At 38.4% G+C, this 17,603-nt stretch overlaps 1 protein-coding gene across 1 annotated transcript in view; it reads right to left on the bottom strand.

The window, feature by feature from the left end:
• LOC118185511 (proteolipid protein 2-like) overlaps positions 1-17,603 on the bottom strand; it is a 140,706-nt gene that overhangs the window by 44,058 nt on the left and 79,045 nt on the right. Inside the window, exon 2 of the mRNA XM_035355381.2 lies at positions 10,681-10,857. Within this exon, the coding sequence (XP_035211272.2) occupies positions 10,681-10,857 (177 nt within the window). The remainder of the gene's footprint in view (positions 1-10,680; positions 10,858-17,603) is intronic.

The raw sequence follows: 17,603 nt of genomic DNA, 5'->3' as shown, positions 1-17,603 counted from the left end.
GCTGCGCCATTACCTGGGTCTGCGAAATGGTGCAGATGATAGAATTTAAAAGCCATAAACCTTGCATCGGAATGCTGGGGGAACTAGGTTCTGAAACTGCCTAAAGACCAGCTGAGTAACTTGTTATCAGTAGACGGGGGTAAGCTATTTTGAGCAATTACGGGAAAAGATTTAGCTTTACATGCTCGAAACTTGTTGATAACAGATGTAACGAACGAGGTCCAGGTCAGAGAATTTATGAAAATTATCCCAAGTGACTTCCTTAGCCCAGGCATGATAAGCTCCGAAGATTTTGGGATTATTTAGTATCTTCTTCTTGATAAACACTACCGCAACTGATTCCTCGATATTGATTTGAATTTTCCATTTTGTTAGCCAATACTCAAGTTCTTGAATGTAAATTTGTAGATGTTGTTATGACTGGACTATAAAATGCATTTTGTGCCATGAGCGCTTTCACGTCGGCGTATATTACGAGAGTGGTGTTTGGTGACTGCGGAGTGTCGTTCACGTATATATTAAATAAAGTTGGTCCGAGAAGGGACACTTACAGAGTGTCGTGATTTTAATCTCAATTTTGAACACTCGACTTGTGGTTAGGTATTTATACCACTCTTGCCAAAGGTTGCCCTGTTATTGTGGTTTTGTGCGCACTTACCCTTCAACTTCGGCCTGAAGTGCAAGTGGCGTTCCCTTCGGACTCATTATGTGTACCCCGCATCAAAGACTTTACTAACCTGTGAACTGTTACTGCTAAATCTTTTGACACTATTAGGACTTCTCATGTGTTTGAAAATCGGTAAATTACTACACCGAGCTAGCGATCACATGCGGGAACCCTATTGCGAACGTTTCGAGTTTGCCTGAGCCGAGAAGGGACGCTTTTAAAATGCTGGCTAAAGACAGCTCGAGGTGTAGAAATCTGTGCCGAATACGAGAAAGAAAGTCTACTTGTTGGCAGGATTTAATTATGTTTGTTATGTGCATTGGTACACCCAGGCCGTGTATTTTGTGTATGAGTGCGCGTTCAGCTAGACATGAAAGCTTTGGCAATAGCCAGAAAAAAACCTGCAGTGGGGTTTCCCCCCCCTTCTTCATAAAGTATTTCAGTAACAAAGTAGATCTGGTTGGCAATTGATAATTACTGTCTGAAGCCAAAATGATGGGGGATTAGTACATTATTTTATCCAAGTGGTCTTTCATTCTCTTAAGGATAATCACTTCTATGACTTTGCTTAACGAAGGGAAGATGTTGGTTGGTCGATCTATATAATTCAGGCACTCTAGGTAACTTATTCGGCTTTAGGGCTAGTGTTTTCATTGCAATCCTTTACCCCTCAGGGAAATACTGGTGGTGTAGAATGATGTTGAATATTTTCATCAGTCTAAATATCATTTCTGTTGGGAATATCTTCATCATTTTTATTTATGCAACTGATTCCTAGGCTCTTTTTAACTCGTAGATTGTTTGTGTAGCCAAAGACATCTGATGGAAAGACTGAACTACTGTTTTTTGTATGTGGAACTGTAGGGTATTGAGATATGGAATTCAAAATGATGAGTTCTTTTGCATTATCCTGAATGTTTTTATGCAAAATTGAGATTCCAGATGCTGAGTTGAAAATTCTGCTTTTTCAATTTCAGTGTCATAGAACCTTTGCGGGCTTTAAGAAGCAGAGTATTATTATAGCATTTCTTGAATCTAGCAGTTGCCTTACAAATGGAAGAATCAACTAAGGAAAGTGAACGGATGTAATTACGCCAGGCGTTTTGTACCTCAGCATATGTAAGAAACCTGGCGGAACTGTGTAGCAGATTTTGACAATGTTTGTCATCTGGATACCTAGTACGTTGATACTGCCTACTAGCAGCATTTCTCGCCTTAACAAGTTTCTTTTAATCTTTCAAAGCGTTTAATTTTTTGACTTCCAACTTCCTTGCTATGCCGCCTAGACGGTGGATAGGGGAGCCCATTGCAATGCCGAAGAGCTCGAGTTCGAATCATGGAGAAGGCATGGCAGTAACTGTCCGTCCCTTCATAGGAGTAAACAGTGGTCCACCTGTCGGGTGCTTCCGCAATAAAATCGCATAGTGGATAGGGGAGCCTATTGCAATGCCGAAGAGCTCGGGTTCGAATCCTGGAGAAGGCATGGCTGTAACTGTTCGTCCCTTCATAGGAGGTAACGGTGGTCCACCTGTCGGGTGCTTCTGACAATAAAGTGTTAGCCACTTTATTGCGAAACTATTGCACTTTTTACCGGCATTAGTAGTGGCCAAGCTTAAGTCGGCTACTGCCCCCTAATGAGGAAAACCTTCCTTGCTGGAACTATCATACGCAGCGGTAGACTTTCGAGATTATTCTCTAAATATAGTCTTGGTATTGTATATCAAATGTTTTTTAGATAGTTAAAATAGATAAATGAGCGGTACTCTTATTTGGAGTCAGTTACATTCCTTATTACAGAAAACAAGATGTGAAATTTCCTAATGACTTGATAAGGCATGGATTATGAACACCATGTTCACTATCTTCAGGCACGAGCAAAAGAAAAGGAAAACCGCCACTCGTGTATATGCCGATATTGAGCCGATTTAGCTTTTGTAGGCAAGACAAATAAAACTAAAAAACTCATAAGAATTTTGAATATGGACAAAAAGTGTAGACAAAATTCCACAAAATATGGGATATACAAAATACAAGATGATAAGAGCGTTTTTCTCAATTTAAAAATTTATAAGAAGTATAGGACAATTACAAGCCATGATCGGCCAATATTTCTAAGGTAGTCCTTTTTCTTTCAATACAGAAAATATGTAAAGCTTCATAGAGCAATACATATACACTCAAGAGCCAAAATATTATGACCAGCCCTACATTTTGCGATGAACGCGCCTGGATGACGTAGAAGGCACGTGATCAGGTGGAAGTGGTATTTAACTGCTGCTGGAGATTCTTTCACTTACTTCTGTGTGTGTGATGGAAAAGGCTGCGGATCTAAGCGACTTTGATAGAGGGCAGATTGTAATGGCTCGAAGGCTCGGAACACGTATTTCCGAAACTGCACGACTTGTGGGTTGTTCGCGATCTACAGTTGTTAGTACGTATGAAAAGTGGATGAATGACAGTGAAACCAGCAGCAGACGACATGGTGTTGGACGTCCACACGCTATCAAAGAAAAAGATCGTCGGAGACTGTCTCGCATGGCGAAGCAAAACCGGAGCCAGACAGTGGCTCAGCTGACAGCCGAATACAATGCAGGACCAAGTAGAAAAGTATCGGAGCACACTGTTCAGCGGACACTGTTGGATATGAGGCTACGCAGCAAACATCCCACTCGTGTGCCTTTGCTGACCAAGCGTCATCGCCAACTCCGCCTGCGCTGGGTCCAGGAACATCGCGAGTGGTCCATAGATCAGTGGGAGAGAGTTGCCTGGTCAGATGAATCACTGTTTGTCATTCATCACGCCGATGCCCGTGTCAGGATACGCCGTCTTCCAGGCTAACAGTTGCTCCTGCAATGCACAGTAGGTCATACACAGGCCGGTGGTGGCGGTATTATGCTCTGGGGGATGTTCTCTTGGGCGTCTCTGCGACCCGTGGTTGTGGTAGAGCAGACCATGAATGCTACAGGGTATCTGAACATCATTGCGGACCAGCTGCACCCTTACATGGCCTCTGTTTTTCCAGATGGAAATGGAATGTTCCAACAGGACAACGCCCCGTGTCACAAGGCTACAATTGTGTTGGAGTGGTTCCAGGAACATGACGCTGATTTCCAGTTAATGTCCTGGCCGCCTAATTCACCGGATCTCAATCCGATAGAACACATTTGGGATGTCATGGGACGGCAGGTCAGAGGTCAAAGACCACCAATTCGCAATATCTCGGATTTGCGTGAGCTACAACATCTGGTACAATCTGTCTCCGGCCATCTATCAAGGCTTGTGGCATTCATGTCAAGGCGGCTTGAAGCTGTGTAGTGCGCCAAAGGTGGTCAAACTCGTTATTGACAGGTGGTCATAATGTTTTGGCTCTTGAGTGTATTTAAAACAAAATTTAACGCATAAAAAGAATGAAATTTTTTTAAAAAAATCGGTGATATTTATCAAGTATGATAAAAACGTTTATTTCTTGTGAAATTGATTGTTTTCTGCATATTTTATACATTTTTAAGATATGAATTTTCATATCAGTTAATAATACTAATAAACTTTTATCCCCGTCCTCCAAAGGGGAAGACACTAACATATTTGCACTTATGCATCGACGCTAACTCAGCGTCTTCCTCATCGAGTGACTTCACACAATTATTGCAACAGTATGACATGACATCATTTAGGTCAAACTTTTAATATACTGAGTCAGAAAGATCAGAATGTAGCAGTAAATTTTCCATTTTCCAGCAAATTTCATTTCTCGAAATTCATCTGATACTTCTACAGTTCCGTCTGCACTTCCTACCAGCATGCAATTTTTTAATATTTTTCTGTAACTACATTTCATCGAGCTACAGAAGAAGCGTAATCCTGTAAAAATATTCATTTTCTAAGGAATATTTTCGTTGAATGCAGAAATGATTCTCTTAAAAGAATTTCTCATAAGTGAGTTTCACGCTTCAGATGATTCCTTGACAAGCTGCGGTTTGGTTTCAAGTATTCCACTCCTATTGATTTCAAAAACAGTTCATTTCTATCCTTTGGTAAGGGTGCTGTCATTTGCTGGTTTAGCTAAATATTTTTGGCAAATCACACAACCAGAGTCGTAGGTTTTCAGCGCCCAGGGACAACTGAAGATTTCGCGCCCCCTACTGCTTGCCAAGGATGGAAAACATTTAATTCTAAAATGTCGTAACATCAGTTTGGCGCCCCTTGGATTCTGCGCCCGGGGACAGATGCCCCCCATTGCTTCCCTCTAGCTACGTCCCTGCATACAACCTTTTAATGCATTTTTAACTAACTGGCGTCCTTTAGGAATCCAGAAACATGATCTGACTTTGGCTAAAGTTGCAGCAATTCCTCCATGCATTATCTTCTCATGTTCTTTGCGCGCAATCAGTACCGTCAGTAGGGAATTTTTAGGTTAGGAACGACAATGACGAGCCACAACAACCCTTGACTCCAATGCACGTCCTAAACATTGGACAAACTGATCCTTTGACTTTTGCTAGAATCATCAGTAGCGAAACGACAAGAGAAACGCTGTTAAAAAGAAAGTGTTATCAAGAATTGCTGTTCAAACAGTTGTGGTGAAAATAGAAGCAACAATATTTATTAGATCTTGGAACTGCCCATTTCTTGAAGAATCCGAAACTTCAACCGGAACTAAAGGTAGGAGTTCAGAATAGGCAGTTATGATAACTGCTTTTCCAGAGCCCATTTGTTATTTCTCTATCCAAATAACGCAACTCTGTTTTAAAAATGTTTTTCGTGAATACAAACTGCATTATTTACTGGTAATGATAAGGTTTTAACACCTTTTAAACGCTTAAGATTTCTGAAGTAATCATTTCTAAAAGTGGCAGATTTTCAGTATCCAGCGTATTGGCACATAAGGAAAAAGTTACTTATTGCTCGCTTTTTTTTTTTATCTCCCCTTTTCGTTTCATTTTTAGAAACTAAATATTTGCCAAGTATTATTTTAAAGATAGTTCCAAATCCTCTGCATTAAATATTTTTCTGGGACATATTTGTCAACTTTGTTATAAAAAATTAAAGAAATATCAAAACTGCTAAAATTTTTGGTGACCCCCCCCCCCTGCTGCAGGTCCTGCGACCTCCTTGGAGGTTGCGACCCACAGTTTAAGAAACCCTGGTATAAAATGTAACACATAAACACGCTGTGGATTGAAGCATATGTTTTTGCACTTTGAGAAGAAAAATATTCCTGAAATGATGCTTGATATAAGTATTGCACACTACCTTTTCAACGTAGTCCTGCGAAGTCTCCTGACGTTTCACCTACGGACACCGTTTCAACGTAGTCCTACCAAGTCTCCTGACGTTTGTCCTATGGACTACTGTTCCTTTTTCTTTCGAAAAGAGCTCTTTCAAAAAGCAAACCTCTCCCAACTGATGGATTTTGTAAATTAGTGGAAATTAATACCTCTGGACAATGTACGAAAAGCCCTTCTGCTACGGAAATCACTTACAGTCCTTTAGAAGACTTACAGTCCGGAAAAAATCTATCAGATCGAACGTTTAAAAAAAAAATATTCTTTGCATTTTAAATATTAATTAAATGGCTTGAAAACCGTTCTAAAAACGTGTTATATGATTTTGTAATGCTAAATAATGTACCTATTAGAGATGTTAAATAAACAGCAACGTGGATTTTGGACATTTTTTGGTCAATCCGGGTCAAATTTTTTTAAAATTTTTGCAAAAAATTTCATCAAAACAAAAAGTTTACGTTATATATTTATTTGAGACAGCCATCTCGGCAAAGGCAAAAATGCAACTCTTGCAGACTGAGTTAGATGAGGCCCGAAATGCAAACAAAGAGAGTGAAAGAATTTGGTTTGGTTTATTAGATTACGGCAAAGCACTCGAGGGCTATCTGCCTTAAGGGAGGGATGACTTCGTGGCGGACGTTTTAAGGAAAACTGGCTAGTATACACGTTACACATGGGGGAAAACCACGAAAACACCCATGCAGCCAGCCCGTTCGCGGGATTCGAACCTCGGACCGAACTACCAGTGTTCAGCGACGTTACCGCTCGGCCGCTGGTGGGCCCGAGAGTGAAAGGAAATGCTCATATTCTTTGTCCCAAAGCATCTCCCTATATACGGTGTTCAATATCTTGCCATTGTACATTAGTATCAGTCTTGCGTAAGCTGTCTTTTCGTGTAGCTTTTTCGAGTGGTGCAAATACCGGAGTACCTGGACTGCAGCGATCTACCTCCATCGAGTAAATAGTTACTTTCGAATTTACTGCGAAGTAACACAGGTGCTTCTAAATGCTGAGGAATAGTCACTAAAATGGCAAAAATTTTGAGCATAAAAATACGGCGGTTACATAGCACTTTTCTTATAAACGAAACATGGAAGGACAGCCGGCGAACTGGTGAGCATGTAATCAAAAGTAAACCTTTAAAGGTAGTAAGAGTGTTAAGGGCATAACAAATTTTAAAATAATAAAAAATCTTAAACGGATTAAAAAAAAACTATTGACAACTTTAGCACACGTGAAGTAACCATAATAAGGGAAGAAATAGTTTAAATGAAATTTTCCGAAGTTCCCTCATTTGAAGATTTCTTCAAGTATACTAAATAATACAAATCCGTAGGTGAACCATCTTGTCAATGGAAGTAGGGGCTTCCATGATTTCATCAAGTGTTCTAGTGATAATGTGATTACATCAAGAATCGAAAATTCGTAAACGATGGTTTTAATTTCATTGTAAACTTTAAGCATATATCTGCGAAAGTAGCGGGCAAACTATTTGAACTTTCAGGCATTTTTCTTCACTGAGACTAAAGTTTTAGCAGAGAATAATTTATGTAGTTTTAGCAGATAATAATTTATGTATGTTTCTTACGTATGTTCCTTGGATTTTTTTTTGGAAAAACTGGCAGCATGTTCGCTATCACAATTGCCGCAGGTCAGTTTTTCGATCCATTTTGTGGGACAATCCGAACTTTTGTGTGGGACGGAACATTTTACACACCTCGGAGCGCGTTTACATCCGTCCGAAGAATAACAGAAATACTGGCAGTTATAGCACTGGGCCACCCCGACTTAAATTTGTATGGCTCAACAGAGACTTTGAAGAAAACAGGCTTTCCATATTGTAGATCTTTTCCATTCATTTACATGCTGGTCCTCAAAGACAGGCATGGGAACATATGTTTTGAATTTCATTACCTGGATACTTTGAGCACGTTATATACATCACTAATTAATTCATGTTTTATTTCGTGCGAAATACAATCAGTTGGAATACCCCTAATCACAACTTTAATGGATCTGACCTTTTTAGGATGTACAAGATAATGTTGAACATTTCGTGCACTAGATTCTGAAATCTCCCCTTTTACACACAGAAGAAACTCCATTGTTTCAATACCCTCATACAAGCGTTAGACGTTGGGTTACTTAAGAGGACGAAAACGATAGCTACACTGGTTATCATAAATTAAGGAAAAATCACAAAAATCACGATTACTGAAAAAATTACATGTAGAATTTTATGAAACTTACCCACAATATACAACATATAGTAAGGTACCAAATAACAAAAATAAATTACCAGACAATTATGGTAGTATAGAATGAACATGTATAAAATGAAAAAATTGAAGGTGTCAGTTTTCTATAGGAAAAGTAAAAAGTACCTTCAATATGGAATATAGTCGCCTCTAGAAGCAATACAGCACATACAGCGATGCGTGATGCTTTCAATTATGCGGTCATTCCGTTCCATAGGAAGCGAGAGCCATTGCTCTTGCAAAGCAGTTGCAAGCGCGGCAAGGCTCTGAGGGAGCGAATTGAGAGCAGCTAGATGTCTCTCCAAAGCATTCGAAACGTGCTCGATAGGATTCAAGTCCGGGGATCGAGCTGGCCACTCCATGCGCATAATTGTTTCCTGTTGAAGATAATCATCTACGATGCGAGCCCTGAGTGATCTCGCGTTATCGTCCTGTAACAGGAAAGCATCACCTATTGCCCCATCACATGGGCGCACATAAGCATCAAGGATGTCATCTCTATAAACCGGAGCATTCACGGTTTCCGTTGGAAAGACGTGGAGGTCTGTGCGTCCACCCAAAGAGATGCCACCCCAAACACAGACACTGACTCTTCCGTATGCATCTCTTTAACGGATGTTTGACGGATGATAACGGGTTCCAGGTTCTCTCCATATCAAATAACGCCTACTATCGCTTTCTAGACTAAACACAGACTCATCCGTAAAGAGAACAGTCCTCCACTGATCAGGCATCCAGTGGACATGTTGTCATGCCTACTGCAAACGGTTCCTCCTATGGCGTGACGTGAGCGGCACGCAAATGGCTGGTCGTCTCGCATACAGACCACCTTCGTGAAGCCTTCTACGCACAGTTGACGTTGTCACCAACCTTCCGGTGGCTGCAGCAAGGGAGGAAAGTCAGAGTAGCGGTTCTATTCCTGCGTGCACATAATGTCAAATATCGGTCATCGGCGCTCGTCGTAGCAGTTGGCCGTGCTTGGCTTAACCTCCTAGATGCCGAATCTGTGGTTTGAAATCGTCTCCAAAGTCTATGAACCACAGAAGGACTCACATTTAGCCATCTTCTGTTTGACTTTATCCTGCCTCTAGTCTCCCAATGGCTTTTCAATGTAGTTTTGCAGGCAAATGATGCCTGGAGGTCATTGTTACGAATTGGCTATCTCACATTTCTGATGTCACTATCACAGTAAAATATGTGGGTTTGCTCTCAAACATGGACTATTATTCTCCTCGCAGATGACGTATTCCGAGTGCAGCGCCACTAATTTGCATATTGCAGTTTTACTCAGCTACTCTTACTTGGCAACATATTCATATTTTACACGGTTTGGCTTATTTTTGAGGGGAGTTATCGCTATTTTTGTAATTTTCCCTTAATTTATGATAACCAGTGTATGAGAGAGAGTTCAGCTAGCGTAAATCATCATTTCCCGTGCAAATTTCAAGCGGTATGCATCCCTGCACGAAAGCGGAGCTCGCTGATATGCATTTTATCGATGATGCTTCGAAAGAAAAACGGAGCAATTCTTACCCGGGGATCCTTCTCTGTATCTCATTTGAGCAGCTGCTCTATTTTAGTTGCAGCCCCGCAGATAATATTCATGTCAGCGAGTTCCCTGTTAGTGTAGCGATACATACTGCTCAGGATTCGTACAGGGAATGACGATTTACACGAGCAAAACACTTTTATTTTTCGTTTAAAAGTATCTTGTACACTTCCACATGCACATTCTATTGTAAAATCCACTTATTTTAATCTTCTCTACTTGCTTTGTATTTTTAACAAATTTTTTGGATCACTTAGTGTGGGGAAAATATTTGGATTTTTTGAACAGATCTTTTATTGGAACGATAACTAGAACGAACTGTCATTATTAGCGAATTTGTAATATATGTACTGCACTAATGTCAATAAAAGAACATCATTAATAATAAATAGCACATATTTTTGCGTAGTCGGAGCAGATTTTAAAACATTACACTCAGCAATGAATCGATTGGTTGATTTATCCAGCGAAAATAATTTTACGCTTAATTTATAATTAAAATTTCAGCTGATCACTCCACAGTTACAAGATTTACGAAAATTTGATTTTAATATTAAAACATAAATTATAAATTACTTCCAGAGTAAAATATTAGGTCTTTTGTTAGATGGAAATTATCGAGAGCTTATGTCTCATTTAATACTGTGCTGACAACTCTGTCTGTCTATCAAGAAAAGCGAAAACATCCGACTTGTTGACACACATCTTTCATCATATACGCGTTTCCTTTTTAAAACCATTTTGCTTTCAATGGCCGTCGTTAGATGGCGTTTCAATACACCATGAAATTATTGTGCACGCATTACATTGCAAATTAACCTTTGTTCGAATCTGCAATACATTAATTTATTTTACAATGATTCAAATCTACCAATCAATCATGTACTTTTTAAAGAGATTTAAGAATATAGTTCTACTTACCGACAACGGACAATTGATGAAAGTGCAGAGTTTATCCACACCCAGAAAATATATAATGAGGATGATGACGGCCAAAATGAGCGTAGTTACCACTACAAAATCATAGAAGCTGTACATACTCCAATAACCGCAGTATGCACCTTGTGTCTCGCAAATTATTCCACATAATCCGATAACCTGAAAAAATACGTTGCTTATTAAAGAAAAATTTAACATTAAATGCTTCAAACAACTGTTTATAAAAATAACATAAGCTATTTAATAATTCTTATTACATATAAATTAAATATTCAAGTTTCCAGTCGCCGTGGGTGACAGGGAAAACTGGCTGCCACAGAAACTGGCTTGGGACAGAAGATGGTCCGCACAAACAACCACGAACATTCATGCCTTTTTCGGATAATTCTGGAAGAAGCTTGGATGTTTGCAGTCGTCTTTCCCCCTTCTTGCAGGTGTAATAACGGCCAACCCCTGCAGTGCACCCTGGGGAACTTTCTCAGTGTTGGCTAAATGACCAACGAGTTCATTCTCGAATTAGGTTTAAACGAATAAATATCCGACCATTTGAAAACATGTTTAGGAAATAAAGAACATTACACACAAGTTACATAAGAATTCTACAAAACATTCCGCATTTGAAACACTTTTTATCAGTTGAACTAATGCTGTAATGCTGATAATTTTATTAAGAACTATGCATCTTGTTTTTTAATTCCCACTTTTATTTATTTATTTATTTTTTAATTTTATTTTTTCCCTCGTATTTAACGAAAGTACAACGTTCTCGTAAAACCTTTCATAAACTAAAATAACGTAAAGAGAAATGGCAACTACCATTAATTTACAAAAAAAAAAAAAAAAAAAGTCTTTAAGCCTTCCCCGACCCTCAAAGAACTCTAACAAATCATATCAAATAGTTCTTAGAATAAAGTGACCACATTTTCTTTGAGACAAAGCGAGACAAATGGAATGAAATGAGAATTGTAATTTAGAAGAAAGCAGACCAATAATTCAAAAAAATATATTTTATTGTATACATTCATCTATTTGTCTATAATATACAAAAATATATTTATTATTAACTATTGGTAACTATTAAAATATTTGTAAAAACTATAATTTCAATGTTACGTTTTTTATTTAATTAAAATTTTTTTTAATTATTATTTTCTTTCACGGTCATATTTTTTATCCGCATGGAATACTTTGCAATAGATTCGGATCATTTATTAAAATGTCGTGAAATTTCTCATATGAATTGGTCAAATTATATTTTATGCTTGATACAGATTTTAAAGTTTTTATGTTCAACTGCGTTTTTTCCATATTTTATTGATACTAGAAAAAACACGTCCTGTTGCTACATTTGTTCTTGAAAGGGAGAGCGCGTGTTCTACAATTTTCAAAATATTTTCATAAGGATATTATTCTGTTTAAAATGAAGGAATAACTCCATTTTTTGTGCGTACCACATTTGCAGACAACCAACATTTAACTTTTTCTTCAGTAACGTATCTTTTTACCAATGACACCTCATCAAAAAGATCATTTTCGCAAATATTATTTTTCAGAAAATGGTTACTAATATATTAAAATGATTTTTCCACATATTCCCATAAAATCTCCTTTTTTAATGACACCCAATGAAAATTTTTAATATCCTCGAACTGAACTGTCCGTTCTTCAAGATGTTCCAAGCAGTATTATAAAAATGTGTGACTTTTCAGAAAATCAGGCCGTTTAATGGCACCTTATTCTTCCAACCTAGTGATGTCCTTTCGAATAACTAAAGGAACATAATCGTTATCAATTCTTTCTCGCAATTTTGTTTTTAAATTATTGATTTCATTTGACACTTCCGTAAATGAAAATTTGTCCCCTTCAATAATTTTCACAGTATTGTGAAATAATATAGCTTGGTTGTGAATGAAGCCAAATTTGTGATGTGTCATTTTCAAAAAAAGAGCTACAATATTCTTGGATATTTATCTCGTGATAAAAAGTATGATTTTTATGGTTTATATACGAGGGCTATCCAGAAAGTAGATTACGTTTTGGAATAAAAAAATAAACAAAGTATAGGAAACAAATTTTATTATATACAAATGAAAGCCACACTCAAATACTACTTTTCTACATAGTCACCATACAAATTAAGGCATTTATCGTAGCGATGTACGAGCTTGGAAATTCCTTCGTCGAAAAATTCGGCCGCCTGCGCCTTCAACCACTTCGTTACATCTTCTTGCAGCTGTGCGTCGTCATCAAAACGCTGCATAGCCAGCCACTTCTTCATTGCTGGGAATAGGTGGAAGTCGCTCGGTGCCAGGTCGGGACTGTACGGCGGATGAGGAAACAACTCCCACTTAAAAGATTCAAGAACTTTACGAGTGACATTTGCCGTGTGGGGCCGGGCGTTGTCGTGAATCAACAAGATCTTAGAGCTCAACATTCCTCTGCGCTTGTTTTGAATTGCTCTTCTGAGTTTTTGGAGAGTTTGGCAATACCTTTGAGAGTTTATTGTAGTGCCTCTTTCCAGGAAGTCCACCAAAATTACACCTTTTCTGTCCCAAAAAACAGTCGCCATCATCTTCCTTGCCGACATTGTTTGCATGCATTTCTTGGGTTTTTGGGGAGAACTTGTGTGCCCCCACTGCATTGATTGCAATTTCGTTTCACAGTTCACATGTTTCACCCATGTTTCGTCACCAGTAACGATGCGATCGAGTAAAGAGTCACCATCCTTATGGTAAGCGTCCAAAAAGTTCAACGCTGCAGCCATTCGCTGATTTTTGTGGTCCTCTGTCAAGATTTTTGGAATCCATCTTGCACAAAACTTGTGGTAACCAAGCTTTTCGCTGATGATTTCGTGCAACAAACTTCGCGAAATTTGTAGAAAACTCAAAGAAAGTTCCGTTATTGTGAAATTTCGATTTTCACGGACTTTAGCATCGACTTTTTCGAGAAGTTCGGCGGTCACTATGCTGGGTCTCCCACTTCGATCTTCGTCGTGAACATTGGTTCGGCCATTTTGAAATCTTATGACCCACTGATGCACTCCACCTTCAGTGATAATGTTGTCCCCATACACTTCACGAAGCTGCCGATAGATTTCTATCGGTTTACAGTTTTTTGCAGTCAGAAACCTTATTACTGAGCGCACCTCGCAGGATTTTCAATTAACGCAGACATTTCAAACCGTCACAGTATCTGAACGGAGCACAGCACGAACCTCTCACTAGCACGGCTAGATGCAGACTGAGCTGCGCAACGCTCTGACCCCAAGATGGCCGCGCTAGCCCCGCCCCTAGCGGACACAGACGGAAACGTAATCTACTTCCTGGATGGCCCTCGTATGTTTAAAATCTCTAACCACTATACATTTGCTTTTCAGGGGTATAAGGAACTTAAAAATTTTGCTTTGGCTGCAGCCCTCTAGTGTATAATAATGGCTGAAATTAAGAAAACAATTCAACTGAATTGGTCTAAGAAGGCAGCTATAGGAACTCTAATATTTAAAAAAAAAAAAAAAAAAAAAAACTATGCCGTTCAAATGTTTTTGCAAATAGCTAAATAGTTATTTTGCAAATAACAATTCGGCTAATAACACAGATAAATTATGCAAAATAACACTTGTGATAAATTTCAGTTCAATATAATAATTACTTTTTGTTCAATGATCAACTGATAGTAATTATTTATCAGACATCTTGCAAAATAAAATTAGTTTTACCTTACACATGCATTTACAGTGCCAAGTGAGCTATTAGTCCATTGTCTTTGACCGGTAATTTTCAAATGGTCAAAATCCGTTTAAAAATACCAACTGTAATGTTCCCTTACTTGATCAAAGAAATTTCCTAGCATGTTGTAGCTCAGATATGAACACAAAGATGAAGTATTTATTAATAACACAACTGTCTGTTTGATTAAGTTAGGTGAATTAGTGATCAGTTTTTTCAGTTTGGCAATTCAGTAATACAGGGTTTTTATAAAGTCTCTATACATTTTTGAGAAATCTGTTCTAATTCAAATTTCTCTGGAGGCGATCTGAAAGATTGCTGTCAGCAGAGGAAAGGATAGCCATTGTTTTTGACCGTACACATAAATTAACGTATCAATAGGTGCAGGAGAACTTCGTCCGCAAATTCAGAAAACAAACCCCTACCACAGCAGTTATTAAAACCTTGGTAAACAAATTCAAGCGAAATGATAGTGTTAAAGATGAAGACCCTTCTGGGAGACCTTCAATAACGCCACAAGTTGAGCAAAGCGTACAAGAAGCGATTACGCGTATCCTAGGGTTCCCACCTCTCCCGAAATTGAGTCGTGGAAATTAAAATCTCCCGGCTCCCGGAAGGAATTTAAAATAAATACTACTCTCCCGGAATATCAAGTTTCTCGAAAATAACGACACAATGCGCACGAACGAAATGGTTGAGAGCATCGAAAATCACACGACCGCGCACAGAAGCCAAAAAACGTCTACGTCAATACATATTCTTTGCAGCAGCGATCTATAGTGAGTGGTGAGTGAGCGTCTTATGGGATGAGTAGTGGTTTTATGCCTGCGTACGCGCCTCATCTCCCGTCACCCTCTCATTTTCAATTCATTCTTTCATTAGTCTGCAATTAGCTAGCTATCCACAAACAAGCGCGTATTTTGAAATTTTTTAAACGCTTTCATAATCATGTCTATAGTGAAAAAAAAAAAAACGATTCTGATTCTGCAAGTGCCACAAAAAAAAAGACAAAATATTTGACGTCGTTTCAAGACAAGTGGTTAACTCAATTCGATTAGCTTATGAAGAAAGACAACTTTAACAAAGAATGTAAAGTACGTCGGAAAACGGTTAATAGTACGAAAATGTTAGAGCTTTAACTGTACATTCCCAAAGCAAGAAACACCAGCTGTTAACATTGAATAGGGATTCATCGCAATCGGTTTCGAACTTTTTCGTGAAGAAATCTTCAGAAGAACAGAACAATATATCAGCAATTGAAATTACTTCAGTCTATCATAGGGTTAAGCACATCACACTTTTAATAGCCAGTATTGCACAAATTGTATAGTACTCTATTTCCAAATTCTTCTTTGGCAAAAACGATTTCTTGCGGTAGAACAAAATGTACAAGTATTTGCGAGAGAGAGTGTGCTTGCTCCTACAGCTCAAAAAATACTTATTATTATTATTAAGATTATTATTATTATTTATTGTTATTAAGATACTTATTATTATTATTAAGATTATTATTATATTATTATGAAGAGATTATTCCTCTCCCGGATTCTTCCCGGATTTCGTGTAGATGCCTCGGGGCTAGCGTAGCCCCGAGGCATCTACACGAAAACTCAGCCGGGAACTCCGTATTTCTCATACTACTGTTTGGAAAACTCTACGCGAAAAAGTACAGGGGAGTTAAGTTTGGTGGAGCCCACAGCCGTTGAGAGCCTACCACATTTTAAACTATGCATAAGGTTGAAGCCGAGGACTGTGCAGCCCGGCAAGCCATGTGTTATGATTTGTTGGAAGCTGTGGAACATGAGAACGTAATGGAGAATGTTCTCTTTAACGACGAAGCCACATTTCATCTCAACGACCGCGTTAATAGGCATAATTAGCGATTCTGGGCTAATAAACAACCAAACGTGCTACACGAATCTCAGCGAGACAGACCTAAAGTTAATATGTGGATTGGAATAACTAAGCTCAATGGACCTTTCATTTTTGCAGAAAGGACCATCAATGGAGAAATTTATCTCGATATATTGCAACAATATCTTAAGCCACAGCTAGTATCAGATGGCATTATTGACACTGTTGCCTACCAACAAGGATGGAACGCCTCCTCACTTTGCCATTATTGTGTGTAATTATCTTAACGAAACTTTTCCTGATAGGTGGATTGGTCGAATTAGTTCTGTTTCCGCATTTTTCAAAATTCTTCCTGTTCCCGCGAAATCGGAGAGTACAGTACCCTTTCCACAGCTCCTCAGGAGATGTCATGATGAGTCATTAAGAAGAGCTGGGCAGTTCCTTTGTGAATAAGTTAGTCTTCGTTAGACTGAAGCCGTGTCTTGTTTAGGCTCCTCTTGAAATCTTCAGTTTCATTCCATTTGCAATTCTGCTACAATATTAGCTTTTATTTTCACATCTTATATTAATCAATATGAATGTTTTAGACATTATTGGAACTAAAAGGAAAAAACCCTTATCCCTTTATAAAGGTTATCAGTATCGAATTCAGAATAAAAATAAGGAAAATGTAGTTTATTGGATTTGCATAAATGAAAGAACTAAAAGGCGCAAAAGCGTAATTAAGACCAAAGAAGTCGTCGTTTTAAAAGAAAGAACGTCGTTTTAGAACAAATAATTATTCTGAGAGATTTTTATTATAATTCACCTTTATGCAGAATTTTGGAAGAATATTGTTTTTTACTTTAGGAAACAATCTTATAGTTCATTGCCAAAATAACTGCAGAGTTTGAACATCTCTCTCCTTTTAAATACAATATTATCTTCATTCATGCAAAGATCTGAGATCGTAAATATTTTTCGATTATTTCTTTTAAAATTCTTTTTAAATTTAAAAAAGTTTTGCTTTCCTACCTTTCGGGAGAGGCTAAGTTCCACTCGCCCTTCCCACACACAATGTAACCTCTTTCGGAAGGGGGTAATGAAGATTGATGATTTCGCGGAAACAGGAATGATTTTGACAACCGCGGAAACAGGAATCCCGGAAAAAGGAAGACACCGGTTTGGTCGTGGCTCTCAACGGCTTTGGGTTTCACGATCACCAAACTTAACTCCCCTGGACTTTTTCGTGTGGGGATTTGTCAGATCTAAAGTGTACCGAGTGAAGATTGGCAGCATTGAACAATTAAAAACAGCGAATTATGGCTGTAGCAGCTGAAATTCTAC

Source organism: Stegodyphus dumicola, chromosome 4, assembly GCF_044657685.1.
Source record: "Stegodyphus dumicola isolate Sdum_Otavi_A_Nest chromosome 4, ASM4465768v1".
Lineage (NCBI taxonomy): Eukaryota > Metazoa > Arthropoda > Arachnida > Araneae > Eresidae > Stegodyphus > Stegodyphus dumicola.
Note: the sequence above shows the minus strand (reverse complement) of the source record. Positions and strands in the feature narration are given on the sequence as shown.